The sequence below is a fragment of the Acanthopagrus latus genome, chromosome 18, assembly GCF_904848185.1.
Source record: "Acanthopagrus latus isolate v.2019 chromosome 18, fAcaLat1.1, whole genome shotgun sequence".
NCBI classification, from domain to species: Eukaryota; Metazoa; Chordata; class Actinopteri; order Spariformes; family Sparidae; genus Acanthopagrus; species Acanthopagrus latus.
The window spans coordinates 30,359,218-30,387,209 of record NC_051056.1 but is presented as its reverse complement, the minus strand read 5'-3'; the positions used below and the strand labels follow the sequence as shown (position 1 = coordinate 30,387,209).

The 27,992-nt window shown below is 44.6% G+C and overlaps 1 protein-coding gene across 17 annotated transcripts in view; it reads right to left on the bottom strand.

Annotated features, from left to right (window-relative positions):
* Positions 1-27,992, bottom strand: part of rapgef2 (Rap guanine nucleotide exchange factor (GEF) 2) — a 110,053-nt gene that overhangs the window by 14,223 nt on the left and 67,838 nt on the right. For 12 of the 17 annotated variants that reach the window (XR_005071059.1, XM_037076670.1, XM_037076658.1 and 9 more), the window contains 11 exons: positions 14,297-14,428; positions 9,166-9,343; positions 6,514-6,650; positions 5,577-5,735; positions 4,431-4,583; positions 4,174-4,338; positions 3,807-3,914; positions 3,511-3,714; positions 2,135-2,243; positions 1,372-1,648; positions 159-316 (listed from right to left, as the gene is read on the bottom strand). Coding sequence is in view for 16 of the 17 variants with exons in the window: in XM_037076670.1 (XP_036932565.1) it covers positions 159-316; positions 1,372-1,648; positions 2,135-2,243; positions 3,511-3,714; positions 3,807-3,914; positions 4,174-4,338; positions 4,431-4,583; positions 5,577-5,735; positions 6,514-6,650; positions 9,166-9,343; positions 14,297-14,428 (1,780 nt within the window). In the remaining variant the exon portion in view is untranslated. Of the gene's footprint in view, positions 1-158; positions 317-1,371; positions 1,649-2,134; positions 2,244-3,510; positions 3,715-3,806; positions 3,915-4,173; positions 4,339-4,430; positions 4,584-5,576; positions 5,736-6,513; positions 6,651-9,165; positions 9,344-13,570; positions 13,613-14,296; positions 14,429-21,896; positions 22,259-27,992 lie in introns of those variants that run through there. The other 5 variants (XM_037076668.1, XM_037076669.1, XM_037076672.1 and 2 more) reach the window with 4 other exon arrangements.

Here is a 27,992-nt window from a genome sequence, read left to right as displayed (position 1 = left end):
TGCGAAAACTACTTTTGTGGAGAAAGTCACCAGACTCCCTTAACAATACGCTCAATTTCGACACATTCTTTTTTAGATCTTATTCATCAGACGTTTAACAAAATGAAATATGGGCGACGTGTTGCTACGATCTGCCCACTCAGCAGTCAGACACACACCAGGCTGGTTGTTGAAGTCCAGGATGCGGTGGTGAGACTGCAGCAGGTCTGGGTTTGATGACGACAGGTTTCCACTGACGGGCAGCGGTGGTGGGATCTGTTTGGACTGCTTCATCCCCACAATGCTGTCGTCCTGCGATTGGCCCACGCAAACGTCACTATGGAAACAGGAGGCAGAGCACGGGAGGGGTGAGACAGCAGTTCTGTCAACAAGAGGCAGGGGGCGACATGAGTGTGGGCAGGAGGTGGAAGCTGCAGACGCCTCTGGCTCTGCAAAGCATCGACTGTATTCTGCAAGAAATACACCCACATTTCACACCTGATACTGAGAGAGCGGCGCGACGACAGGTTCAGTTTGTGTCAGTGAGAAGAAATATCATGTTGAGATCAGCTGGAACATTAAAATAACTGACTGAGAAGCATTCTGTCACCAGGGAATAGTTACAAACACTGAAAAGTTATTTTCACAAACTTACTTACAGTTCAGTATTTATCTGAACCTCTCAGTCGGATCACAGTTAAAATGTAGAAATGTTCTGAGTCATTATCAGCTAACGGCTGCGAAGGCATCAGTAAAAATCTGCCTGATTCAGCTCAGCGAGTGACTGATCAGTCACACTGTGCAATCGCTTCCCATCAATCAGAGCGCCGCAATGTGATGAAAAAAGAGTTTTTACAATTTGCAAAAAGTCGAGACAAACAGCCCAATCAGCTGCAATCACAAGAAAAAACAAAATCACAGCTTCCTGTCTGCTCACAGCAGACGATTTCATCGAACACTAAAGGAAATCTGCAAACTGTCTTTGACTCTGATGTTACATCTTCTCTCTCGGGCCTTTCAGATCAGAGCTGCACCTACGAGATGATCGCAAGAAGATGAAGCACCAGCAATTTTGATAAACAATCATTTCAGTCATCTGTCAGACAAAAATGTCAAATATTTGCTTCTTAAATTTGGAGGATTCGTTATGAGAGTCAGTGAAGAGTCTTTGGTTTTTGGTCTATTTGGAGACATCACTTTAGTTTTTGAGAAATTGTGATGAGCATTTTTCTCAAGGTTTTGATATTTTATAAACTTAATCATGAAAATAACTGGCAGATCAATAGATAAAGTATGCTGGCTTATTAAGTATCCTTTAAATATTGCCAGTTATCTCGTCCGGTTTTTATATTTGGATACAATTATTTTCTCGATAATAAAAGCTCTTCTTACTTGTACGGTTTAGGCGGCAGGATGCTGGTGAGCGTCTTGTCAAAGATCTTCTTCAGCTTGTTGCGTCCTCCCACCGTGTTGGTCTTCGCCTTCTTGCTGACCTTCTCCAGGCCCATCACCTGCTCCACGTCCACCGCCAGGTCGGGGATGGAGTAGCGGCTGGCCTTCTTGATGTCTCCGATCTTCGGGAGGTGGGGTGCGCCGTTCTTTCTGTCGTGTTCCTCCTCGCCGTCCAAATCGTGGTCGTGCTCTGGCCTGGTTAGCAGCTCTTTAAACACTGAATCAAAACAGGGAGGAGAGAAACATTCGGTCATGGGGAATGAATATATTTTGTATTAATGAAATTACTACAAAAAGTCATTCTTTTACTTTTTAAGCACCTCTGTCTCTTTCATTAAATAATTGGACCCAGGGTGGTTTGAATTATTGAATCTGACCATAATTGATTTAAAACACCAGTTCAGAACCCTTTTAAAATAAAGGACTCTTGACTTTGAGTGCTGAATAAGTGAAATCATGCACACAAAAGGGCAAAGATTCAGAAACAGAAAACAGAATATAGATTTTTCTTGCCCTCCTCTACTTCTAAAACTCTTGCGCCCCCTCACCACACATCCTTTAATCCTCTGTGGCCTGTGGGGTCCTGAACCAGAGGAACCACCGATTCAATAGGTAAACCTTCACTTTACAGCAACACATGACAGGATGGATAAAAAGTAGCGCACAATAGTTATTATCAAGATTTCATAGCCAGGAATTGTACCTAAAAGGTTTGTTTTCACAGTTATGGACAGGTGGGTGTTGTTCTTCAGGATCTCGTTGGCTTTGCTGAGCTGGACATTCTCAAAGTTCTGCCCGTTGACCTCCAAGATCTGCAGACAGAAGAAGGAATAAATAAATCAGGCCATTGTTTGGTTAAGTGGACGACTCTCACTCACACTCAGACACTGAGGTGAAGCTATAGCAACCTGTTTTGCATGTGGATACACAGAAACAACAATGTGTTTTCTGCCTCATTTGTCACCGATAAACCCTGAACTCGTTACAGGTAACGAGCTCCCAACTCCTTATTTCATCCTGTGAACAAAGAGGCCATAAACTCCTCTGGCATGTTTTACATCATGGCATTTAGTCCAACACATGGTTTTGACATTAATGCGTCCCGTGTCACCTTCAAATTGCTTCTGCCTCAACAGCCTGACCTCTGAATGTGAACCGGATATTTGCCTTTCAACACAATCTGCTATCAGCCTCGGCCTCTTCCTCTGCAGTGGATGAGGAAATCACCTCTACAGGCCATCCTCTGCTTCAGTGTGTGAGAGGCCAACACTGACTTACAAGACTAAATGCATGTTTTGGGATCAGCAGCGATTAACGAGACGTTACTTGGAGTTTACTGCCACTAATGGCCCGATGACTGAACAAATGGCACTAATACTAAAGCTCAGAAATGAGCGAATGATGGTAGAAAATGAAGCTGCTAAAAACTGGAAGGTGTGAGCGTGTGTGAGAGAGTGAATGCTTCCAAGGAAGTCAGCTTCCTCGCTTCCTTTTGGGGGAAACAGCTGCAGGGGATGTTTGGAGTCAAGAGGGCTTAACTCGCATCCAGACACTCTCAAGATGGTTTCAAGGATTAAGGGACTTTGCTTAAAGCCCTGAAGACTGCCGAGTGTGAAAATGTTTGAGAAGTCAAGTTGCGAGGAGCGAAAGCCAACACGGGCTACCCGCCGCTACTGAGGAGTTCAATTCAAGACTTTTTAAAGAACGTTTTTAATGGTCGTTAGAGGAAATGTAAAACCAATTTTACAAGAAAGATAAACTTCAACAGGAGAAAAAAGAGCAAATCAAGTTCTGGCCTGTGTGACAGAAGGGATTTCTACTCACAATTGTAGCCTGCAGACATAAAGAACTTTAACTTTTGTGACTACGTGCAGCTGCTTTTATACTTTTACTCCGAAGATTTTAACAACCTGCAGAAAAACTCTTACAGCAGAAACTGTGGATGCTGTCTGACATAAACTAAACTGAACTAAACTGCCCTCTATGTGTTCAGATTAGACCTTAACCTAGTGAAAGTGTACTTCACACCAATCATGTGATGCAAAGATATTAAAAGTGGTGAGGATGAAGATATGTCACCTGATCTCCACGCTTAAGGCCGACCTCTGCTGCCTTGCTGCCTGCCTCCACAGCATCGATGAAGATGCGGAAACCTTTCTCCTGACCTCCGAGCAGGCTGAAGGCCAGAGGAGAGTCCCTGGACGGCTTGGTCAGTGTCACCAGCCGCGGCTTGGCTTTAGCAGCGCACGCTATATTTAACAGTCTGAGGTGCCCACACATTTTCTGGAAAGAAAACACAACACAAACGTGAGGAAAAGTGCAGTAAATACATTTGTACACGCCGGCGCTCTCGCCTGTGAAGCTGTTACACTTACTTCTTTCTCCAGATTGCTTTCGAACTCTTCCAGAAAGTGAGTCATGGCAGGGTCACCCTCAAAGTCATTGAAGTGATTGTTTACCCACAGCAAGACTACCCGTGTAACCTGGAGGATCACATGAGCAGCACAGGTCAGCTCACAGTTCACTGGCTGACTAGACGTCTGTGCATTATGTAGTTTAAGTTTTGACATAAAAACGTCTCTGGGCTCACAGAAACCCTCTGCTAAGTGCGTTAGCGAGTCATTATGCGTTCACTTGTGTGTAATTGCATTATGCAGCCTCCATTTTCTTGTCTCTGTCTCTGATTAATATTTGAATCACTTTCTGAGCTCATGCAGGTATACGGTGCACCTTCTCCCGTACCTTGTCCCTGAGACTGGGGTCGTGGAACCACTCCAGGAGCTTCTTGCCCACGACCATTGGGCTGGAGAGGAAGGTCCTGTAGGTCAACAGGAAGTCCTCGATGTAGGTGGGGTCCACCACTGAGTGTTCCTCCACCAGGTGCATGGTGAGACGCTCCGATGTGCCCTGAGGTTTAAAGTAACATTATCGGTTTAGAATATCTTCTTTATTTATCTCATTTTCGGGTTTAAGGAGACTGTAAAGAGACTGATGGTCACCTTGATGACGATGTGTCCCTTCCTGGTGCCGGTGCGGTCCAGTTCGCGGTGTTCTTTCACCATAACGATCTCCCCTTCCTCCTCCACCTTCTGCATGTTCTTCTCCACCTGGTTGAGGATGCAGCAGTAGTCCTGCTGGGCTATACACACAAACTGGACGGGACAGTATGAAACAAGGATTAGAGAGAGATTTAATACTTTTTGACACAAAATCATAAAATATGTTTATCCTGCTGAAGTAAAGGCATCGAGTTAACTGTCATATCATTTACATAATCATAGATCCAGGATCATTTAATGAGAGAGATGATGTACAGGTCATTTACAGGATTTCAACAAGATCATAGAAATCTTCTTGTGGAAAAACCACATCAAAAACATTTTACTAGTCAAAGTGCAGAGTTCTCTATACATCTTCAAACATATCTGGAAGGGATCTTTAAACATGGATGATATTTCTGGAACTGGACCCTCTTAATTCAAATTTGAATCAATACAGCTGATAACAGCTGTGTAGAAAGACTCTGCATCGCACCAAACTACTATCCCCTGTGATAAATTATGAAAACAGTTTTTCACTGATTAGAAGCAAAGATTTTCTCATCCCAGCCACTGAGCCTGACGCGCTCGGCTCGCCATGATTAAAAGACTTTCAGTGACTTTACTTCTCTGTTCGGTACTTTACTCTGATCAAACACACGATCTAAATAGTGTGATCCTTACATGAGCTGGCCTATTCTCTTTCAGAATACTTGTTTCTTACATTTAAGTGGATGCTGTAGCACAAAGCAAGTTTGTACTTGAGGTCAAACAGAGTGGGAGCGGGTCAGAACCAAAGCCGTGCTCTGCTTTCAGACTGAGATGTTGATGAAATCGACCCGTAACCCACTGATGCTAGGCAGGAACATCAGGGACACGGGGAGGTTCTGAACGGATAATTACGCTTTAAACAGAAGCTTAGACTTGGACAAGTTGACTCGTCTTTAACTATGAGAATATTCATCTGGGTCACAACTGATTTATTGATTGATTGATTTATTTGATCCCAGACAGACAACAGCAGCTGAAACAGATATTTCTTGCTTGTTGTTATGAATCAGCCAGCGGACTAATAACGCTCATCAGTCATTTACAACCAGATCCTACCTGGCAGTCGTCCACCTTGGTCTTCATGACGCCCTTCATGTATTCCTTCTCCATTGTTGGTGAGACCCCAAAACTGTTCCCCATGCACAGGATCTCTGTCCGGCTGTCGGGGTACGTCACCTCCACCGAACCGTTCAGGATCACCGACCACGAGTCCAGCTGCAGTCAAAACACACGATTAGAGTCGTTAGATGTCGGAGGAAGAAAAGGAAACACTTGAAACACAACAATAACTTGTTTAGATCACATTAAGTTTAGTAAAGGAACATTCCCAGCAGCTGGTGTCCCGTAATGAGTCAAAGTTATTTACCAAGAAGAAGCATATGCAGACAGTACAGGGGAACTGCTGCACTGACAGATGGTTGTTTCACTTTCCTCAGAGGGATACAGCCATGGAAGTGGATTATTACAGCTAAATAGGATGTGTTGCAATAAACTCAACATATCTTTTATCCTTTTCAAGCAACAACAAGGATGTTTTTAAGAATTCCTGAAAAGCAGACATTTTTGAGTTTCCCATATTTTTCCCCAACAGCAACAATACGCTCAGTGAACCCTGAATTCTCCACAGCCGCACATTTACTTAAGTGTCCCGGCCTTCGAGGCAATGTCTGCTCTTCATTGTTTGAGTGCATCACAGCAAAAACTGAGCAAATTGTCTTCATTGAAACTCGTGTCGTGTCTTCACCAGAGACACAAAGAATAAGTGATGCCTGCTTTAGTTGCCTAAGGGATCCTGGAAAGGCTCGCTGATAAGGGCTGGCCGCCATTCAGGTTTAATAGAGCAGAAAAAAACATCAAATGGAAGAAGAAAGATTCATTGGTGTGAAGGGGTGAGACGGTTCTCACACACACACACACACACACACACACACACACACACACAGAATTAAAGGCAGGTCACGAGACAGGGCTGCTGTGTGCTTGAGTAACACACCTCCTCTCCATCATTGAGAACGATGGTGCCGGCTCGTTCGACCACAGCGAACACCATGACGGCGCAGAGTTCCCTCCTCACTGACATGGTCATGTTGGCAAATGCTGGCAGTTGATGCATGAACTCCAGTAATTGCTCTGTGAGAGGGAAAGAGGAGAGACAGCGGAGGAAGAGGAGGAGGTTTAGAAAAAAAAAGAGCAAACACCCAGCGACTTGACACCCAGAGGAGAGAACGAGGACAAGGCAGCGCTGCTCTTGGCAGGCCTGCAGCGCCCTCGCTTCAGCCAACAAGGCACGAGCTGCAGGCTGAGCATCAGAACGGATCATCGCCACAGTCAAGAGCCAACAGAGGAATCATTATCAGGAGGACATAAAGCCAAATATCAATAGCATTGACATAAACGGTCAAGGCGAGCCAAGAATAATTGCTGACACTTCACTCAATGACCTCAGTGTGAGAGAAAGAATTCAATCACAGACACTGAATCTAAAATTGTATTTCTTGCTCCGTCAAGTGTGATCGAGTTAAACACAAAGACCACCCATGAAACATGTTGCATGGAAGTTTTTTTCTTTTTTTTTTTTAAGGCCAAAAGTGTCAAAAATGACATTAAGGCTGCGAGTATTGATTCTCTCCTTGTTACTTCTCACCCGTTTTATTTGACCACCAGTTCAAAACTCCAATATGAACCGTTTACTATCATTCACAGTGAAGAAAATCAGCAAATCCTGATGTTTGAAAAGCTGGAGTGACCATTTCTGCTGACAAACACAATTTTTAAAACACCGTTACTTGCATTTCATTCTCTGTTGCTGCTGCTACATGACACCTGAACAACAGAAAAGCAATTTACCTTTCAGAAACAATTTCCATGTTACTCATGATAACCCACAGAATTCACTGTGAGCAGTTTTAGACTAGAGTCTAGTGAATATAGTGAAAACTGTCAGGGAGGTGCTAAATGCTATTTTCTGTTGTTTTAAGCAGCACATACACAATCTGTTCACCTGCCTGCACTGTGAATAATAATCAAGCACTTTCAAGGTACCTGAACCAAAATATTCCAGACTCCAGAAACATTTATCATCACATCTAAAATGCAACTCTGATAAAATGAAGTTCGAGAAATCCTTTTCACCCAAACAAACATTATTATTAGTATTATACTTTGTCATGCAGTTCATTTTACCAGCTGTTTATATTAACCTTAATTACATGTTTTGATTATTCAGTTCTGGTCCAGGATCAGTCCGCTGTGTTTGGGTCGATGAAACACGTTGTGGATGCATGTCGATAATCGAGCAGTTTTCGATAAAGTAATTGAATCCAGATATATTTCATTTCATACCTCCGTGCTTTGAAATCCCCTCAAAAATCAAAATATCACAATTTGTTTCATCATATACCTTGATATCAATACTGTGACATTGTAAGATGACTATTTGTACATAAACTAAATATCAACAGGATGAGTTTGTTGATGTAAAATCATCAGTAATGTGATGTATATGATATATGTGATATATAATATGATATAATGACTAACTGGATAAAATCAAGTATTAGAAGAAGTAGAACAGTCTGTTCAGAACACGACATCACTTCACTGTCATGGCAACACCTCTGTCACATCACCACGTAACAACATCCAAAATCTATTCATCTCATATCCTGATAATGTTAGAATATCGATGATCAGTTCATTTGAAATCAAGAGTAATTCTGATCTTGAAAACCTTGAAACTACAATGTTCCTGCATGAGGGCTTGTATTGTTTAATCATCCCAGTGAATGGTTTTAATACTGGTTCTGTTGGACTGGGCGTGTCACTGAGGGAAACACTTTGTACTATCCAAGACATTCTGCAGCCACACTGAGCTCCTCTCTCTCCACATCGACCGACCCGCTCTCCCCTCCCGGCCAGCAGCAGCAGCAGCAGCAGCAGCAGCAGCAGCAGTCTGGCGTTCGGGCTGACCTGTGCTTGGCATGGCAACAGCGTCGTGTGTGAAGCTGCGGAAGCACTGAAAGTTTAATGTGCTGGGAGAGGTGAGGCGAGAGGATGTGCCGGAGTGACCTAGAAAAGCCTGCCGGCGGAGGGAGGGGTGTACCGCGGGGGGGAATCAGCCAAGAGGGGGGAGGGGGAGAATGGTTGGCACTCGCTCTCTGCATCCAGAGCATCATCCTCCCCCAGTCCACATCTGTAGCTAAGCTCTGACAGAGTGTGTACTTGTTTTTTTAAACATGCCTATCATTATCATTGGAGTTGAGTCATGGCTTTAAGGGATATGATACTGCGAGCTTGATGTGGCTTTGAGAATTACTCGAAAGCTACATCGTAAACGAGAGAGGGGGAAGGCTTCAGACGAATGTAAATTTATTGTGACCGATTTAAATAAGAGAGGCGGGTGTGGCTTCACAGAGCACTTGAATTATTCTAAAATTGGGGCAGGAAGTGCAGCCTCAGCCGGGAACAATGCTACTCGTGTTTTTCACTGATATCTTTGAAAACAGACAAGAAATCGAGCAAAGATGCAACTCTAAGGCGTGCACAGAAATAGACACGATATTTTTAAAAGTAAACGCCGAGTTTATAATAGTGTGATTCATCAACATGTACTGAGACACATTACAGCCCCTGACTGGTCTCTCACCTATGTCATCGTCAGTTCTGTCCATGGGATCCTTCTCCAGACAGTCCCGCACGATGTCCCGGCTCATGAGGGGGTCGGACGCTCGCTCGATGTCCTCCTCATCGTCGTCCTCCTCCGAGTCGACGGCCGTCTCTGGCAAGCCACTGAGGTCCATGTCGCCTGGTTCGTTTTCTGTGGCCTGGAACAAGTAAACAGGTGAGAAATGAGTCAGTTATCTGCGTTTTGAGCTCAGCAGGGTGAGGGACCTGGTGTCTCCATCCAACGTCAGCAGTTAGCAAACAGCAAAATGTCCAGTTGGACCGGTGTGTCCATCTACGTCTACCTACCTGCTCATTACAAACAATACTCTGGTTTGTCAGCTACGTTCCTGAAATGCGAATAAATTGTTGGTAGTTGCTGACGACACAAGTGACCGAACTCGTGTTCAGCTGTCAAAACTCAGACAGAGTAAACTCATTTGTAAACAGCCAGTGTAACACTCAGCATAATGAAGACAGAGAGCTGCAGGTTTCACAGCACACACACACACACACACACACTGCTGAAATCATTTTATAGTACAAACATCAACACTGTGCATTCCCAACCACATAAAAAAGGAGCCTCTGTAAAACTGTTGCGCACATTTGACCCATTTCATGAAATAGATTAGAGATGTTCAGTACAGTATGAGAGAGACAGGCGTCAACACTGCATACCAAACAGTCTGCTGTGCATAGTAACAAGCTAATTAACTCTCAACTTTCCTCTCCTCTCCCCCACCCAGCAAACTCCACCGCCTGCCTCGCAGCCAGATCCTGTTCTTTGAAAGCACAAGACGAAATATGAGCGGAGCTGAGAAAAATGAATCAAGATGAAGAGCAAAAGTAATGTAATTACTTGTGCAGAGTGATACTGATGGAGTTCCTCTGCTATCATCAAAGGAAGTATCTCTGTAAATGACAGAGGAGCCACGCTGCTGCTGCTTCATGCTCACAGACACGAAACCTTCTCACAAACCAAAGGGACTAAACGCATCAGCGTCCTTCACCGCCACAACACAGAAACACCTTCTTACCTCGATGTGAAGCCCAACCTTCTTAACAGAAAGAGAAGAAAAGGTCGCCTTTGCAAATTGTCCACAAAATCCCAGAGCAAGACGCATCTTCACCTCCCAGACTGTCAGCCTGCCTTTAATTTTTCAGAGTCCCCGTGCCTGGTCTCTCACTGGAACCCTATGTCATTTCTCCTTAAACGCCATGTGCAAAAGGCTCATCAATGATTCAGGCCTCTGTCTGAGTGGCCATTTGGGCGTCACCGGTGCACACACCCTGGTGGGCGGGCCAGATTATCTGGTTGTACGAGTCCTTCTGATGGTGAAGGGAGCAGCTTATCTCATCCAAAGATTAAATATATCATAAACAAAAACTTCTTCCATAAATTTAACAGCATTCTCTGGATGCCTTCTGTCCTAAAACCACAAACAGCTGAATATTAATTGCTCATTATCTACAGATGGACTGAGGACACTGCACTAGACAGGATCACCACACGTAATCTGCAGTAAATATCTCGGGGAACATGAGACATAAATCTGTGTGAGGATGCGTATTCCTTCATGGATGCCTCAGTGACTTCATTTTATTGTAACAGGTTGTAAAAACACGGAGCGGACTCGTCCATATCTGAGAGCCAGTCTGCAGTATTTAAACACCGGCTGCCCGTCTGCCTTTGTATTCGTGTGCACGCTCGTTTTCGTGTCACCTATGCATCAAAAATCCATAAATGTGCAGTAAGCATTAAGAGTCAGTGGGCAAGTCAGGTGCTGTTAATATTTCATCAGGGCTATTCTTGGATCAATGCTTTCAAAGTCCTTCTGAAGGACCAATTTCATGATTTATTCATAACAAAACAGTGCGCCATGTTGCCGGTGACGTGAGAGCGATGTGGGACTCTTCACAGGATGCTTCAGCTGCGGCGGCTGACGGAGGCGGTGTGAGATCACAGCTGCACGGTGGACCATCGACTGCTGCCCATCAAACATCTGTGCGTCTACCCGCTCTGCACCGCTTCAAAATGCTGAAAAAATCACCACTTCATTTACTTGTGCAATCAACTTCCTGTGGTCTCAAGTGTAGAGAGACCACAGGAAGGTATCTGCTTATTTAAAAACTCCCCGAGTGAACGACCACAAGCGCTGCTGTTGATCTACGACACCACGTTATTAAGTCTAAACCTGCAGGGTGCGACTTTAGCTAACGATAAAAAAGTAATGTTGCATAAAACAAACAGTTTGGGGACTCATGGTGGGTACACTGGGATAGTAAGAGATGAATTTTAATCATTTTCTCCATTTTTAATGTTTGTACATTTTAATTCTGTGTGCTGAGTGTGAGTGGACTCAACATTAGAGAGGGAGGGCTTGTGATCAGAAGCAGCTCAGCCCTGCACACCAGCTGATAAAAGTAAAAATCAACTTATCGACTTTATTCAACAACTTCCACTTAATCCTTATTACAGGGGCGGTGCAGCAGTACCCCGAGCAGTGTTGAGATAAACCTGAGCAGTCAGAAGATGATTAAGACGAGAGGGAAATAGAAATATTTCTGCAAAATAATCTTAGATCATTTTCTGTCCAGACTTTCGTGCCAATTACTGGATTGTTTTAGTTCTTCAGGCCTCCAGAACTTATCAAATAAAACTTTAAACTGATCACAACCCAGAGACATGAATATGCAAACAGTTACATGCATGGTTGAGTTGAAGCAGGGCTGTAACTATGGCTTTTCTTCATTATCGGATAATCAAGGCATTATTTTCTCAATTATTTGATCAATCCTTTGGTCTATAAAATGTCAAATATGCCTCCAACAAAAATGTCATCTCAAACTTGCTTGTTTCATCCAACTAACTGTCCAAAGCCCTAAAATATCCAGTTTACAATCATAAAACACAAAGTCCTCAAATGTGGGGTATGATTGGCATTATTCTACAAAAGGACTCAAACGATTAAAAGATTATATAAATAGTTTAAGATTAATGATCACATCAACCAACGTATTGTTTCAGCTCTGATTTGGAAAACATTCACGAGAAAATACTTTCATACAACAGATAATCCAGATGTAGCACACACACACACACACGAACAGTAAGTAGATCACCAGTGAGCTGAGCAGACAAGTTTGATCACATGTGACACTGAGACTGAGACAAAGCGAGTTAAAGCAGCGTGTCTGAGCAGATTCAGCGCTCGTATCCAGAGCAGCTGCTGCTACAGGTAGATTACAAGCTGTTAGAGGAGACGAGGCAGAGGAGACAGGACAGAGTGTTTCAGAGAGAAATCAAGAGAGCTGCTAGCAGATGGCTCAAAGACCAGGATCACAGATTGGGGACAGTAGAGCCTGTTCAACCTGCCCCAGCCAGCCTCAGCATGGCCCAACACACACAAGCACACACACGCTCACACACGCTCACACACACTAACACATGTTCACACACGCTCACACACGCTCACACACACTAACACACGTTCACACACGCTCACACACACTCACACACGCTCACACACACTCACACACACTCACACACACTCACACACACGTTCACACACGCTCACACACGCTAACACACGCTAACACACGCTCACACACACTCACACACACTCACACACACGCTCACACACGCTAACACACGCTCACACACACTCACACACACGCTAACACACGCTCACACACACGCTCACACACGCTAACACACGCAGTCATGAAGCTGCATTCAAACTCTCTGAACTGATGCCATGGCAGCACGCAAACACACACCAAGAAGACGTCCGCACGACACAAAGTGAGTCTGACTGAAGCCCTGGAGCCCGCGCGCACACACACACACACACACACAAATAGGCACACAGCAGGTGACAGCATTAGGAGCCAATAGGGTGGGTGTTCTGTGTTAAGAGGATTAGTTGCAGGGTTTGGGTCAAGTCCACAGTCACGAGATTGTGTGTGTGTGTGTGTGTTCTTTGAGCTGAATGGTGTTTTATTTACCTCTGGGGGGGTCAGGTTGACGGAACATTTCTAAAATTCCCCTTTATTCTTTCTTCAGCGTTACTTATTTATTACCTTGGTCACACTCTCACCAGAAAAACATGCTCGTCTTTGCACCGTATTAGCATTAAAGGTGCTCCTTATCACTGCAGATTGTACGTCACTGCTCCCCGGGAGCTCTGTATTTTTCTTTGAGGCGATGAGAGGCGCAGAGCTGGAGTCAGGATGGAGGCTGGACCACCTGCTCGCAGCCGCCGGCCTGTCTGCTCGCCCCCCGCTGAGCAGCGACAGTGTCCTATTAGTGTCTTATAGCTCATTTGTCTGCCAAGCTTTTACAGTCTTTCCCAAATTCTCGTGTCCTACTTAACGAGACTAACCTGATGTCCCTGAGGTGTATCTGTCATTTCACCAAGGAGAGCGTCAACGTTCTGGAACAAAACGGCTGGACTTACTTAATGTATCCGTGTAGATTAGATAAGAAACATTATCTAACAGCTGATTCAACATTACACAGTTAACTTTTCTTTTTCAGTATTACATCACATGTAGGAAACCGGACCTCCACAAGCGTTTCTGATACTGATATTAACTGGTACCAGGTACTGATCCAAGTCCAGTGTGTAAAAAACAAAAAGAAAGAAAAATATATAATCCCCTTGTTTTTATCAGCGGCTGTGTTCCACTAACTCTCTGTGGATGTTGTGTTGTGGATGAGCTCGTGTGGTTTCTCTGCTCCAACACATCTGATTCAAATTAATGAGTCGTGATCAGGCTTCAGCAGAACTAGATGACGAGCTGATCATTCAAATCAGGTGTGTTGGAGCAGGTAAACATCTAAAACATGCAGTGCAGGAGGGTCTCTGAAGACCAGGATTGAAGGGAAGGAAGGAATAAATAGACATTTTGCATATTTTCATGGTTCAAAGTGAAAATAAATACAATAAGCTAATAATCTACGAACTACAGCTAGCTAGACTTGGGGAGGTTTAATCATGTACAACCAACTTAATGTCTCGATCTTCTAGTTGACAAACGTCACACCTACAGAACTATCCAGGTGGAGTCCAAACTGGGGATCCAGCTCCAGTGGGGGGCGTCCTTACCTGGTAAATGTCTGACAGGCTGCTGCTTCCAGAGTCGCTGGTGATACTACATCCTGAGTGGCTGGAGGAGACGTGGGTCACCTGTGGGTGCAAGCCGTCGGCCAGGTGAAGTCTGCTGAAGTCTGCGGGGAGCTGCACATACACACACACGACACACACACGACACACACACAGATGGTCAGTATCAGCCAGCTCAGCCGCCACCACTGGTTCACTCACGCTAACACTCGTGCTGACTGCCAGCCATGTGGAAACACACAACAGCAGCATGTAGCGCTTCAGCTGGTCTGAATGTGAAGTGTCAAGACAACTCGGATGTTACTGTATTTCTTTATTTTCATATTTTATGGAGGACACAGTAATCACTGCCCTAATACTGTTTGTTAAGCTTAATATCTGAACAGTGGCTGCTGTAAGAAATATGTTGGTCTATTTACATGTGACTTATACATGAACTACAGAAACTGTTGCCCTGTTCATTTTAATTGGAAAATAGCCTAAAAACACTCAATTCTGCTCATGAATACTACGGATTATCTTTATTTCACAGCTGTGATAATACAATGTTAACAGAACAAAAGATATTAATTAGTCCCTCTGCAAGAGCTCAACTTTACACATAACTTCTTATCAAAGCGACGGAGAGGCAGAAAAAAGGAGGTGTTAATTAAATCATCCGACTTCCACAGAATTAGTCAAATACAAATATCAAATTTTACAGAATGTAGGACTGAATTAAAGAGTCTCTGCCTCTACGTTTAGAGTTTAACTGCATCTGCTGTCATTTATCAGAGTCAGACAGGTCTCATGAACCCCACAACATCACAGTTCATAATCTCGGGTCACATCATTTTTTACAGCTCGTGAAATCAGCACTGGAGCTTCTTTTTTTGGGAACGGAGTAAACTAACAAGAAGAAGCGCTGCATACATCAAGGAAACTCCCTCATTAACGCACGCAACTCGCATAACCTAAATGAACACCAGGCAGTAATGGGGGGAAAACCCCTCTGAGTAATTCATACTGTATAAAGTACTAGAAAGCCGTGCTGTAATTAGTTATATCGTAAATGAGCCAACCCACTTCTCAGTGGAGATGACCCTGAAATGTAAAATTCATCAGAAACCCCCTGCTGACGTCTCAGATGAATAACACACAAACAAATAAAGCTGTTAGTGCAGCAACAGATTCAGAGGTTTATCTGAAGGATGTGTTGTCTCTTCATCTACATGTATGTATATATATGTATGTATACTGTATAATATTCCTGTCACAATACACCTGCCAAGCTTTTAAGTATATAACTTGATGCTCTGGATGCAAGTGCATTTATTTTATAAATATATAGACGGAGAACCTCGATACAGGACTGAGCAACACTAGAAACAAAGGTTACTCTGATGCCTTCAAATGTAAATAGTTGTTGTTGTTTTTTTTACTAAAAACACATCAACCATCTGTAAACAATTATTAATGCTTACAATCTATCTCCACAGACATTTTCTACATTATTCTAAATGTTCACAATATCGAGCATCTTTGGTACGAAACTCATCAAATCTGACTGGAATGCCAGAGGGCTGAATTATGAATTTAATACAACTGCGTAAACTGGTTCATAGGGTCTACAGACGTGAATATTTCATGGCAAAATGTTTTATTTACCAATATATATTTGATACTCAGCAGGGAGACCGCACTGAGCCGCTTTCAACTCCACTTCTGGCTGTGGAAGATCATCAATATTATATTTTTACACCTACAAGTCAAATGTGGCTGATTTAACTGGGTTGCTTCATTCATCAGATGGTATCAGAGCTCAATCTAAACATCTACACAGTCACTTTACAGCTTTTTATTTATGTGCCGTTTGATGCCGGATGTGGAAAGTAAACAAGAATTCATTAATATACAGTGATTTTGAATGTTTGACGGTTAAAACTCTGAACCCGGCTTTGATAAGAGCCAGTAAATAAAGACCAGACTGTAAATTTCATAGAAAAACTACAAACTTTGCTCCAGTAAATCCTGGTGTAGCTGTGACATCTTCATCTCTTCTCTCACGCTGTTTAAGTTAAATATCAGCTCTGAAGCGGTCTGGGTGTCAAAATGCACAAACTACACTGCCTCAAATCATTTTTGGAGAGGCATTACTATGAAACTCGGATGAAAAATGGAATAGATTGGGTGGAAATATATCTTGGGAGGTTCATTTGCAAGTAAATGGGTTTGAGCCGTCACCTCTTGAACGTACTCTAGGAAAACGCCTGTCGTCACAGCCTCTGAAGCGCTCGTCTGCATTACGGCTTAATTAAAGAGTTTTTGAAAGGTGGGGGGAAAAGTGTGTCGCTGCCAGTTATCACGTTGGAATACTGCAAAGTAGTTTTGACTAAAATAGTTCTCAGTATTCATGGTTTGCCCTTTGAGGCCGGGGCACAATAAGATTGAAGAGCTCGAAGGTGCCGTGGCACTGAATTGATTTGGCAGAAGGTGTGGCAAGATATTGGAGACCTTTCTGAGCTGATTGTTGGAGGAAAATGAGAAAATAAGATATCTCTTCACGGAGCACATCGGTGACGAGAGTCTGAGAGCCAGACAGTGGAGCTCCTGTGGCACTGAGGTGTGATGTGACTACACTGTGTCAAAGATTGCCATCACGTTTAATTATCTGGCTGGCTGCACTAACTAAAATGGTCGACCAGAGGGCCCAGTCAGTCACTAACCCCCCTCAGGCTGCTATTTCCCATCCACTTCACTCTGGACGCCTCCAGCTGATTTCCACGTTATTATTACAGGCTGGACATTATTGTGTTAGTGTGACGAATCCCTTTGTCTGTTCAGAGCTGCTGTGATGAAGCCTCATCACCGATCCTGCTGATGACTTTCAGGACCAGAAGAGATTATGGTGCCGTAAATCAATCTGATGTAATACAAACCTCAGAAGTAAAGTTATGCTGGAGCTACGACTATAACATTTATATTTATCACTGGACATCTGTCCTAAGACTGTTGTGGCTTTGAGGCTTCAATCAAACTTCAGGTTTACTGTTATTCCAAAGGAAATATTACCTTCAGCCGGACATTAAACACTAGCTGCATTCACAAGGACCCTAATGTTCCACTAATTATCTGAGTAACAGCCTGATCAGAATAGAAATACCTCACGTAACCCCCTGCATCAGTAGGATTCAGGTGTTTTAACCCCACGTGGGCAACAGCAGATGATGTGGACGAGGTGAATGTGCAACAATGATTTCTACTGGTTTGAATATTGTCCATGTGACTGCAGCTATCTCATTGTGTATCAATGTCAACCTGCAGTCAAAGAACAGAAGTAATGCTATCATAAATGATCTTGATATTAAAGGATATTGTTGATATTCTATATTTTTCTTATTAATCAATGTTTCCAAGCTCAAAACAAACAATGAACTCATCCTACAAGTCTCATCTGTCTGACCAGAGCCTGATGAAGCCTGAACGAGCTAAACTTTTGCACTGTGAAACAGTCTGTCACAAATACACCGTCCTGCTGCAGCAAAAGTTCATTCATCTGAGGCTAAAAATAACCCTCAACAAATGCAGGTTACTTCTATTTGATGAACATTCAATTCTAGGATTACATGTAGTACAATAGTAAGAAATACTGTAAATTCAAATGGCCAAACGGGAACCAAAGCGCACTGCGATGTCAAGCAGACGGCTATATTTCTAACATATTCCAGTAAATTCAATAAACTAAAGAGCTCAGAGGGCAAATAATTGAATATGCTCATTATTGAGAGTACTGACGGGTCATGTGGAGTTTGTCAATATGGCCTTCCAACCAGGTGCTGAACTGGTCGACATGTCAATAATAATATCCCCACTGGTTTTCACAACCAGAGAAGAAGAAGGTCCCACCCCCTCCGGACAAACCCCCAATAACCCAGAGGCCCCTCCCCCCGAAAGAGGAGGGGATAAAGGGCAGGGCAGGAACAAGGGATAAAGGGAGAGGATAATAAACACTTAATCCTTTCTCTCCACTCATTTAGGTCATCCCTCTGTTGGTCAATAAGCCACGGTCCATTCAGTCTATAAGCATGTGGTCCATTGACCTCTTCGGCCCAACGGCATGCAAGAGACGGGGTCAAGATGGACGCCAGTACAACAATACTGACACGCACTCATTAAGCTTTTCCAATCAGAAGCACGACGACGCGGCAGCACATGTACGGTGAACTGTTAGCAGCGATCGATGTGCCGAGTCTGAACCAGCCAAAATCTATACGCTCAACATCAACCGCGGTGTTATTCTCCGGTGATTATCGTCCTACCTTGAGCAGGTCTCTCTGCACGCCTTCGCTCTGAATCCAGTGCTCCCTAGCAAACAAATGAAGTGAGCTCTGCCGAACCGCGAGCTGAAAATACGTACAATCAGCTGTCACAGGAGGATTAGGCATCGCTCTAATGCTCGAGCCACAACACCCAGCGCTGCCTACATGTGAGCAGATGTGGCGCTCCTTAAATTACACTGTAGACCTAATGACCTAGATTGCTGGGTGGAAGCGCTGGCTGGCTCTCAATCTCTTTACTGCCTTTAGATGCTGGGGGTGAATCTGTGCCACTACACTAGATGTCCAATATTGTGGATGGCCAAGCTCTAATAAACAAAACCCTCCACTATGCACAAAGCAATACACATCTCAGAAACAGCCTCGTCCTTCTGCTGAAAAGAGTCGAATCTAAATTGCTGGTTTAATAGGTTTAAATTATGGAGCAAAGAACAACAACAAAATGATTTTCCTTGCTGAATTCAAGCAGCTGAAAGCGCCTGAAGCCGTGCACAGCTCCTTTTAACATTTCACATGTGGTCTAAACTTTGTTTACTTGTTAAAAAAAATGGAGCGCTGCGAGTTTGGGAAAGCCAAGAGACAGCAGGCACATCCAAGAGTTTCCTCTGACCATGGTGGCTGATTCTCGCTTTCCTGAGCCTCGCGGATCAAGAGATTAAAAGCCTTTCTGCACGGTGTCCGATTATATGGGCCTGATTTGCTCTCTGGGCTTTCCCCTCCCTGGTTACCGCTCCACCGGTCAGTACCAAGCAGGCCAGCAGTCAGACGACAGGAGATGATTAGCTTCAATGACGAGTTCCGTCCACTACACTGCTATAAGAACCATTGTTGCTCCAGATGTCAGTTGCTGTAAAAACTCAGCCTGTTCCTGCTTTTGTGTGTTTGTGGATGCAAAATATCCATAAATCTTCAAAAGTATGTTTGTTGTCAAGTTCCTTTTTTAATTAATGCCTGTTGTTAACAAGATAACAAGAGATATGAGGGACAAAATGTCAGGTTAATAAACGGAAAACAGGCAGTTTAAGTGGTACTATCTGATTTTTTTTTTTAATTCAAGCCAAGCAAAGCTAACACATCTGCAAACTGAGCCTCACTACATAAACATCAATTTTATAAAGATAAGAAGACAGTATTCATGGCCAAGCTATCACCAAAAGATAAAGCCATAAACCTCCATCACAACCTCGTAAATCGCCATGAATGATATTGTGATGCTGTAAGTCAACACGTGCCTCACTGCAGTAAAGATAAAACACAGCTATGTGAATGGAAATCACAGGTCTCCAGGGGAAAGTTCAGCAATTAGGGAATTACACATATAGCAGCCAATGGTCATGAGCCCACTGTGATGATGTCATTACTGTAATAAGACCTGTGGCTGTTATTGACTCTCCCCTCGGTGAGTTTCCTGCTGGGGCTGAATGAATATTTACGCAGGGCTTCGTTTGTGTCCTAAAACCGTAGGAAAATACAAAATCGTAATTCTAATGACTGAAGAGGACCAGGAGAGGATCGAGAAAGGAAATATAAGAGACAGAAGAGCTCTAATCTGGAGAGGAAACAATTAATTTGAATATCAGTGCCAAAATAAAAAAACTCCCAAACCAAACTGTCCCCCCGTCTTCTGCTGATTATGAAGCTAATTTCCACATGCTGAGAGACAGACAATTGTAAAATGAGCCGATTTTAAATGATTGCACATTTTTTTTTTCTCTTTGTACACTTGCTGACTTGGTCTCTAACACGAGGCGTTATCGTGTTGAGCTTCCATCATGTTTTGGCTGTGGAAAATATTCTATCCTGCCAAGAACGACTCTTGAATGAGAGGGAAGTGCTAGCTGACAGCTAACTAGCCACCCTGTGATCAACACTGAGCATATCTTAATTGTGTCAAGTGGTTCCTAATCAACTTGACAATCGAGAACGTCAACTTGACATGGTTCACCTTTTCCTGAGACATTGCAGATGAAACAACCAATCGACTGATCAAGACAATGACCAGAAGACAGATGGACAATCACAGCTGAACACTGAACTCTAATATGACAGAACAGTTAGAGAATGCAAACTCAATCAAAACGTGTTCACGGTAAAATAAGCAGGTATACAGTTTTAGATGAAGCGGTTGTTAACTGGAGGTGTTGCTGTCCTCTGAGGCCTCCCTGAGGGAAGCTGCACAGGCTGCCAGGAGGGCGGATGAGATATGTCATCAACAGTGTCACATCTATGACTATTATAGGAATATTAGGGTGATTTTTCGTTCGGCATCTGTGCTCTGCGATCCAGGAAACGTCCATCAACGTGATTCACAGCCCTGCCTCTGTCTGTGTGTGTGTGGTCCCGGTGTGTGAGCGATGCCATCGGCACTGACAGCCGATCAATCCGTTTACCGTTCAAGTGCAGATCAGCTCAGGCCTCCTCCTCCTCCTCCTGTCTGCTGCTGGAGCTGCCGGCTGCCTCCAGCACCACGGACAGCGCCACCACCACCACCTCCACCAGCAGCAGCAGCAGCAGCAGCAGCAGCAGCACCGGGGGGTGAGACTGGAGCTTCAGCTGGTGGCAACACCTTAAAATATCACCTACACTCGTCTAAAGGGTCCGTTTAGTGGCTCTGTGCTCTGCTGTAGCAGCTCCTAGAGGTTAAAAGGTGGAGTGAGTGAATTCAGGGCAGCTCCATCTCTGCACGCATGACATCACCTCCCATCAGCCACCCTGATCTATCGCTTGGACTCGATGTGTGTCTCCTCCGATGCAAATGACATCTGGCGCTGGTAATTTCACAGCCAGCTACAATCAAGTATTGTCGTAAAACCTAACGAGGGCGCAGACGTCGGTCGTTAAACACGCAAACATCTGCACCGCTGGATGTGCGCGCGCCCTTATTACCGGCCACGCATCGACCTGGCGGATCATTTGTTTTCTCCTCTAATGAAATATGTGTACGAGCGGTTATCTGGCGAGGCCTGTCAGATCAATAGAGTCCTTGGTGTGCGTGTGTCTGCGCGCCTGAGTGACAGCAAGCACATGGCGGCCGCTTCGAGTACAACACACTGACACACATCGGAGGCTCGGCGGGGCGGTGAGCAGCCGCTGCCCGGGCGGCTGTCGCGTCCTTGGCCTGCCCTGCGTTCATTCATCTTGTCGGAGCTCGATAGAAATCCGATGCACGTCCATTACAGGCCTGGTAATCATATCTAGTGGCTCATAAAAAAGAAAGAAAGAAAGAAAGACGGAGAGAAAACGCTGCACGTCGATAGGCTACTTACCGGGGTTTTATCTTGCTGGCTCGGGACTCCATTGCTGTCTGATGCTGCTAATGGTTTCATAATGAAAAACTGTTCTCCGGGCTAAAATCTAACATCCCGGACCTGCTCTATGCCACAGCGGAGACCCCCATCTCCATCCGAGCCCTCTCCCCTCCCTCGGCTGCGCCGTCTCTCTGGCAGGAGGCGGCGGCTTGTCAGTTTTGGGAGTATCCGCTGCTCCTCCGCCTGATTACACCCTCCAACACCAGCACCAGCTCCTGCGTTTATTCCAGCCTCCCCGCTGCTTCACACAGAAATATCTCAAAACCCTCAAAGGAGGTGGAGGGAAAAGAATCTCCCCCTGTTTTTTTTTTTATCCGAGCCGGCTTCAGCTTCTTCTTCTGCTTCTCTTCTGCGCGCACTTGCCGATCACACCTCCAGCCGGAGCGCAGCGGCGCGCCAATAATAAAGCAGAAAACAGGGGGGAAAAAAAAAAAAAAAAAAACCCGAAAGATGAGAAAAAATGGCTGACAACACTTTCACTCACGTTTGCTCCCTCCGCCTTCCCTCTCTATCTCCCTGTCTCCCCTCCCTCCCCGAAAGCAGCTCTTCACACGCACACACTAACGCCTTTATGCACCATTAGATTATCTGAAGACCGAGACGCCTCCAGCCTCCGCCGAGGTACTGTACGTTAAACCCAGCGGTTTGTTTGTAACGGGGGTGTGTGTATGTGTGTCAGGGGTGGAGGAGGGGAGGGGGATGGTGGTGGTGGTGGAGGAGGAGGGGGAGGGGGGTAAGGACCTCCTCCCTGCCAGACAGTGATGCTGTAAGAGCAGCCACTATATGGCTGTGCTCCTCTGGAGGGGCTCGGATGGAGGAGCAGGATGCTGATGCACAGTCGAGTGGTGGGAGGAAGAGAAATGTGGAGAGATGGATGGGTGAGAGAAGGCGTGGAGGGAGGCGAGGAGCACGGTGGGAGTAATGCCATTATCACGCTCACTTCAGCACAAGACCTCGGCTGGAGCCGGTTGGCATAGCAACGGGATGAAGGAAAGCCATTTCCTGGGCGGAGAGATGGAGACGGAGACAGCAGCACTTCCTCTTCAGGGAGAGAGTACGAAGAGGTAGAGACGCACGGAAAAGAGGAGACGGAGTGGTGTCACATCTCCAAGAGAAGACAAGAGGAGAACAAGAGTGGGCAGCACACACACACGCACACACACACACACACACACACACACACACACACACACACACACACGCACACACGCACACACACGCACACACACTGGCAGCAGTGATGTCACTCTGTCACTGTCGCTCAGCTGGAATAGCCATGGCAACTGGGTGAGCACGAGCCCCCCTCAGCCTCCTACCATCCACCCCCCACCCTCCCATCACCCTCCAGGGCTTTCAGTTGCTGTGGCGACGGAAGCAGCGAGACATGGCGAAATGGAGGAGGGAGAGGAGTGTGTGTGTGTGTGTGTGTGTGTGTGTAAAGGAGAGGAGGCAGAAAAAGTGGCAATAGACGCCACTTCACCTTCACTCAGCTGTAGTACAATGAGCAGCAGCGTCACCGACAAATAAACAAGAAAGCCACCGACACAGATGGAGGGAAAATGTGTGTGTATGAAGTGTGTGTGTGTGTGTGTGTGTGTGTTTTCCTCATGAGTGTGTGTTACACAAGGCTACTATAGTTCACTAAACTCAGCTGACATCTAGGTGTGAAAAAAACATCTGAAGTGAAATAAAAACAAAACCTAGACTATAGAAGAAAACAAGAACTATCTTTAGAAAATTAACTAAAAAGAAAAATAATCAACATTTCAGGAAATGTGTCACGTCGTCACTTTGGTCAAACATTTTCAGCACAAGAAGCAGGAGAAGCCTCAGTGCAGATGATTATCACCTCCGCCCAGAGCTCATGTTTTTGCCTCGGTCCATTTGTTGGTTGGTTGGTTTCTCGGGGAATAATTCATGGATCCTGATGAAAAGATGCGGGCATTTTTGGTGACTGGCATCTATGAATAAATAAAATTTGCTCCAGATCCAGATAAAAATCTGGATCTAGTGGATTTAAATATGTTTTATCTGATATTTGATTCAGGTCAATAAAGCGCCACTGAAATAAACAGAATCTACTCTGCAAACCAACAGCTAAACTGAACTGAAGACAAAAATTTAATGGAAATATAAACTACAATATCTGGCGTTCAGGTTGCAGGCATGTCTCCAGAGACTCTGATCCTGGACACATTAAATGTTCCGTATATGAAGGTCTCCTGCCGGAGAGAGACGTGAGGACGACACTTCAAATGGCAGAAAGGACACAGGGAACAATGAAGCGTTTAAAGGCCAACCAAGACAATAACAGCAGAGCTGCTGCAGCTCATATCCACACCGCAAGAAAATAATAAGCAATTCAGCTCACAGCCAAGACACAAAGGACTCGATATCAACGACGACAGCTGTCATAATTTACACTCCATCTACGACTTAAAGCAGATGAAGCAGCACATAAACAAGAAGCATCACACCTCAAAATTCAGATATGATTTTCTTTTGTCGCTCATCGTTTTGTTGTCACATCATTTTTCTACAATTTTGACGGCGTCAATCATTTTCTGCCATCTTGTAGCATTACTGTTATTTTCTTGTCATTTTGATGTTTCAAAAAGTAAAGAGACACATGAAGACAATTCCTTAAATACAACTGTTTACAGCCGCCTGCAATACTTTGCATATGAAGAAATATGAACGACTGAACCATCATTTTAGCACAAAAGCTACTCGTCAGTTTATCTAAATATTTGTAGGACACAAAACAGCTAAAAGGGATTTGATTTTATTGTTTGTTGTGTGTTTGGATGGACTGTTGGTCAGACAAGATCTCTGATGATGTCACCTTTACACGAGAACTGGGATGTTTTGTTGTTCTTTGTTTTGTTTTTTGTTTTTTTTTAACTATTACACAGATTAAAAATTGCTAACTGCTCAGATGCACAGGCATCAAATATAAAAACAGTTTCTAATAAAAACAATTAAACATGAGAGAGATGAACTGTTTGGTGTAAGCAGACAGTTCAGACTGGAGCTTTTTGTTTTGGCTTCTCTCCTCAGACAATGGCTGTAAAGCAGCGTAGTACTCACTGGTTTTGGAGCTGCTCCAGTCAAAGTAATGGGGGGGATGTGAGTGGGAGGAGGAGGTGAGGGGGGAGGAGGTGAGGGAGGAGGAGGAGGTGAGGGGGAGGGATGAGGAGGTGAGGGAGGAGGTGAGGGGGAGGAGGAGGTGAGGGGGAGGGAGGAGGAGGTGAGGGAGGAGGAGGAGGAGGTGAGGGGGGAGGAGGAGGTGAGGGGGAGGAGGAGGTGAGGGGGAGGAGGAGGTGAGGGGGAGGGAGGAGGAGGTGAGGGGGAGGAGGAGGTGAGGGGGAGGAGGAGGTGAGGGGGAGGGAGGCTGGAGACCCGGTATGACATCACCTCTACTGCCCCGAGCCATGATGTAATGTATCACAACAACAAAAAAGCTCAGGTGCTTTGCTGTGCAGCCTGATCATTAACGTCTCCAACAATCGCCGAGGGGGAGACGACCGGGGCATCATTACATCACCGCGGCAACGGGGTCGTGTCTGGGGAATATCAGAGCTTTCTGCCCAACCCCCACCTCGTTTAAAGCTTTCTAGGAACCAACAAGCCAATTAATCTTTCTTTTTCCTGACTAATCAGAAGCTAAATGTAAAGGGAGAGAGGCAGGGGAGCATCGATCTTAGAGGGCTGTGACAGTGACGTGAAAAACGCCACTTGAGAATAACAATAATGCACTTGTGCTCGATTGCCCAGTGTGCTAAACGCATGAGGTGGAGGGGGCGGAGCCTGTCTCATCTGCCATTTGTAAACAGTCTGTGAACCCGACGTGTTCCATGCATTTAAAGGGTCGGCCATGTGACGGTGTTTTGCTTGCTGGTGCGTAACATTAGAGCCATAAAAACCTCATTACGCTGCTGGATGACACACCCCTGAAGAGAAACCCATGACACACACACACACATACACGCACACGCACACACACACACACACACACACACACACACACACACACGAGCAGCAGACAACATGGCAGCTTCCACCATCCGCCTTTTTTAACTTCAGCTCTTTGCAATTCATGTTCACAGTCAGTACAATACATACAGACAGCAGTTTGCATTTCAAGCTTTTGGCATCTTATAGAGAAAACAACCAGCGGAGCAGGATGACATATTTCTGCATTACTTTCAGCATTAACAGCAAAACACAGCAGAGGAAGAATCAGTATCAGCAGAGTAAAGCATGTGAACAACGCTTTTATCATTCACTCAGTTACATTTACAATCAGCCACATACTCACAACCATCCAAAAATACATAAACAAGCCAAAGAGCTCTGTGACATCCGGACTGGACGTCTGAGACTCAGTTCCTCATCCAGTACTTCAGTTCCTCATCCAAACCTCTTTGTTTTTAGACCTCAGCGATGTAGCAGCAGAACATACATAGGCTGGAGAAATGCTCTGGACTAATCCTGAACTCAAACATTACAGTTTCTGAACCGAGGTTGGTGTGATTGTTTTCATACACCAACAAATCCTTATGAAAGGCTCTTTGAATACCTCCAGACTTCTCTGTTTCCTTTCTGTAGCACCTCTGAAGATGTAAGTAAAGATAAACTGGTTACAAATGTGACAGATTTTTTAAAAGCTCAGTCATTTTCAAGAAATGCTGGAGATGAGCAGTGTGTTAAAATCAAGTGTTTCTTTGGGAATTTTTTTCCAGCTGTGGATTAATACTTACTAAGTGTGCTTGTGAGGCTGGTGAGTATTTTAATCAAACAGTGACAAAGTTTTTCAGACCAAGATGATCAGAATATCAACAAACTAGGGGGAACTGAAAAAACAGGATCGACCAGCCAGCTTCTAAAGAAACAAAACAAAACCATCACCAGGAAAAGAAACTTCAGTTCCTAAATGCTGAGCTGGAGCGAGCCAGCAGGTTCTCAGTATCTTGCTCAGTAAGACTTCAACAGGACACGACTTCTCATGGACACACACTCAGCATCAAACTCAACGTACTCCTATTTATTGATCTGTGTCTATCCTTGTTCACTGACTTTGTTTCTAAGCCAACTGAACGCCTCATGTAGAGAAAACACAGCCCTGCTGACTGCCAGCTCGGTGCATTAATCCTCCACGTCTGTCCCATTATGACGGATCTAAATAGCATTGTTAGAACCAGAAAGACGATCTAATAAAGAGACTACATTTTCATAGCCGCTGTGGCCCGAGGGATTATTTCATTCATCAAGCTGTTGTCACCTGCACGCTGCTCTGAAAATTATTTGGCAGACACGCAGGCAGTCAGGCACGTTTAAAAGATTACACTTGTAGGTTCACAAGGGCAAAACATCTGTCGCGCCCCAGCACCTGCTGCAAGGTGCATGAATCAGAAGAAGAGAATGAAAAGAGATGCTCTGGGAGAATAAGTGTCAAAGTAAGATCGCTGGGAAGCGAGTGAAAAGTTGATCAGTGGCTTGACATCCGGATCAGGTTATAGACTAACTGCAGAGGGTTATGAACTGGAAGTCTTTAACTTTCCAGTGAGTGGGCGGAATGAAGTGGTGGTGTGTCAGTCAGCGACAGACGGCGTGTTTGGAAATGTTCCGGTTCCCATTCATTCAATCAGAAGGACAAGGCAAAGACAATCTTTAACTTCAAAGTGTCAAATTCACGTGTTAAGCTAAAAAAAGGCTGAACTTAGGCACAGCAGTGTTCTGAGCTAAATGTCGCTGAACAAGAATATCTGTACAAAGTATGACCACAATCCAAACAACTGTTTCTGAGATATTTCAGTCTGGACCAGTGTGGTGTAGTGAAGGAGAGGGTGACACTGGACCTCCATGAAGAGGAAAATCTACAACTTGTGATTACGCCTAAATAAACATCTCATATTATCTTTTCTCCTTCCTCGGCCATCTTTGCTTGCTGACCTTGCAGTCGCCTCCAAACTGACACCAATTAATGTGAGCATAGCTGGGAGCAATCCATCTGAGAGGTCAGACGGTCACATGCTGACTGTGAATGCATCG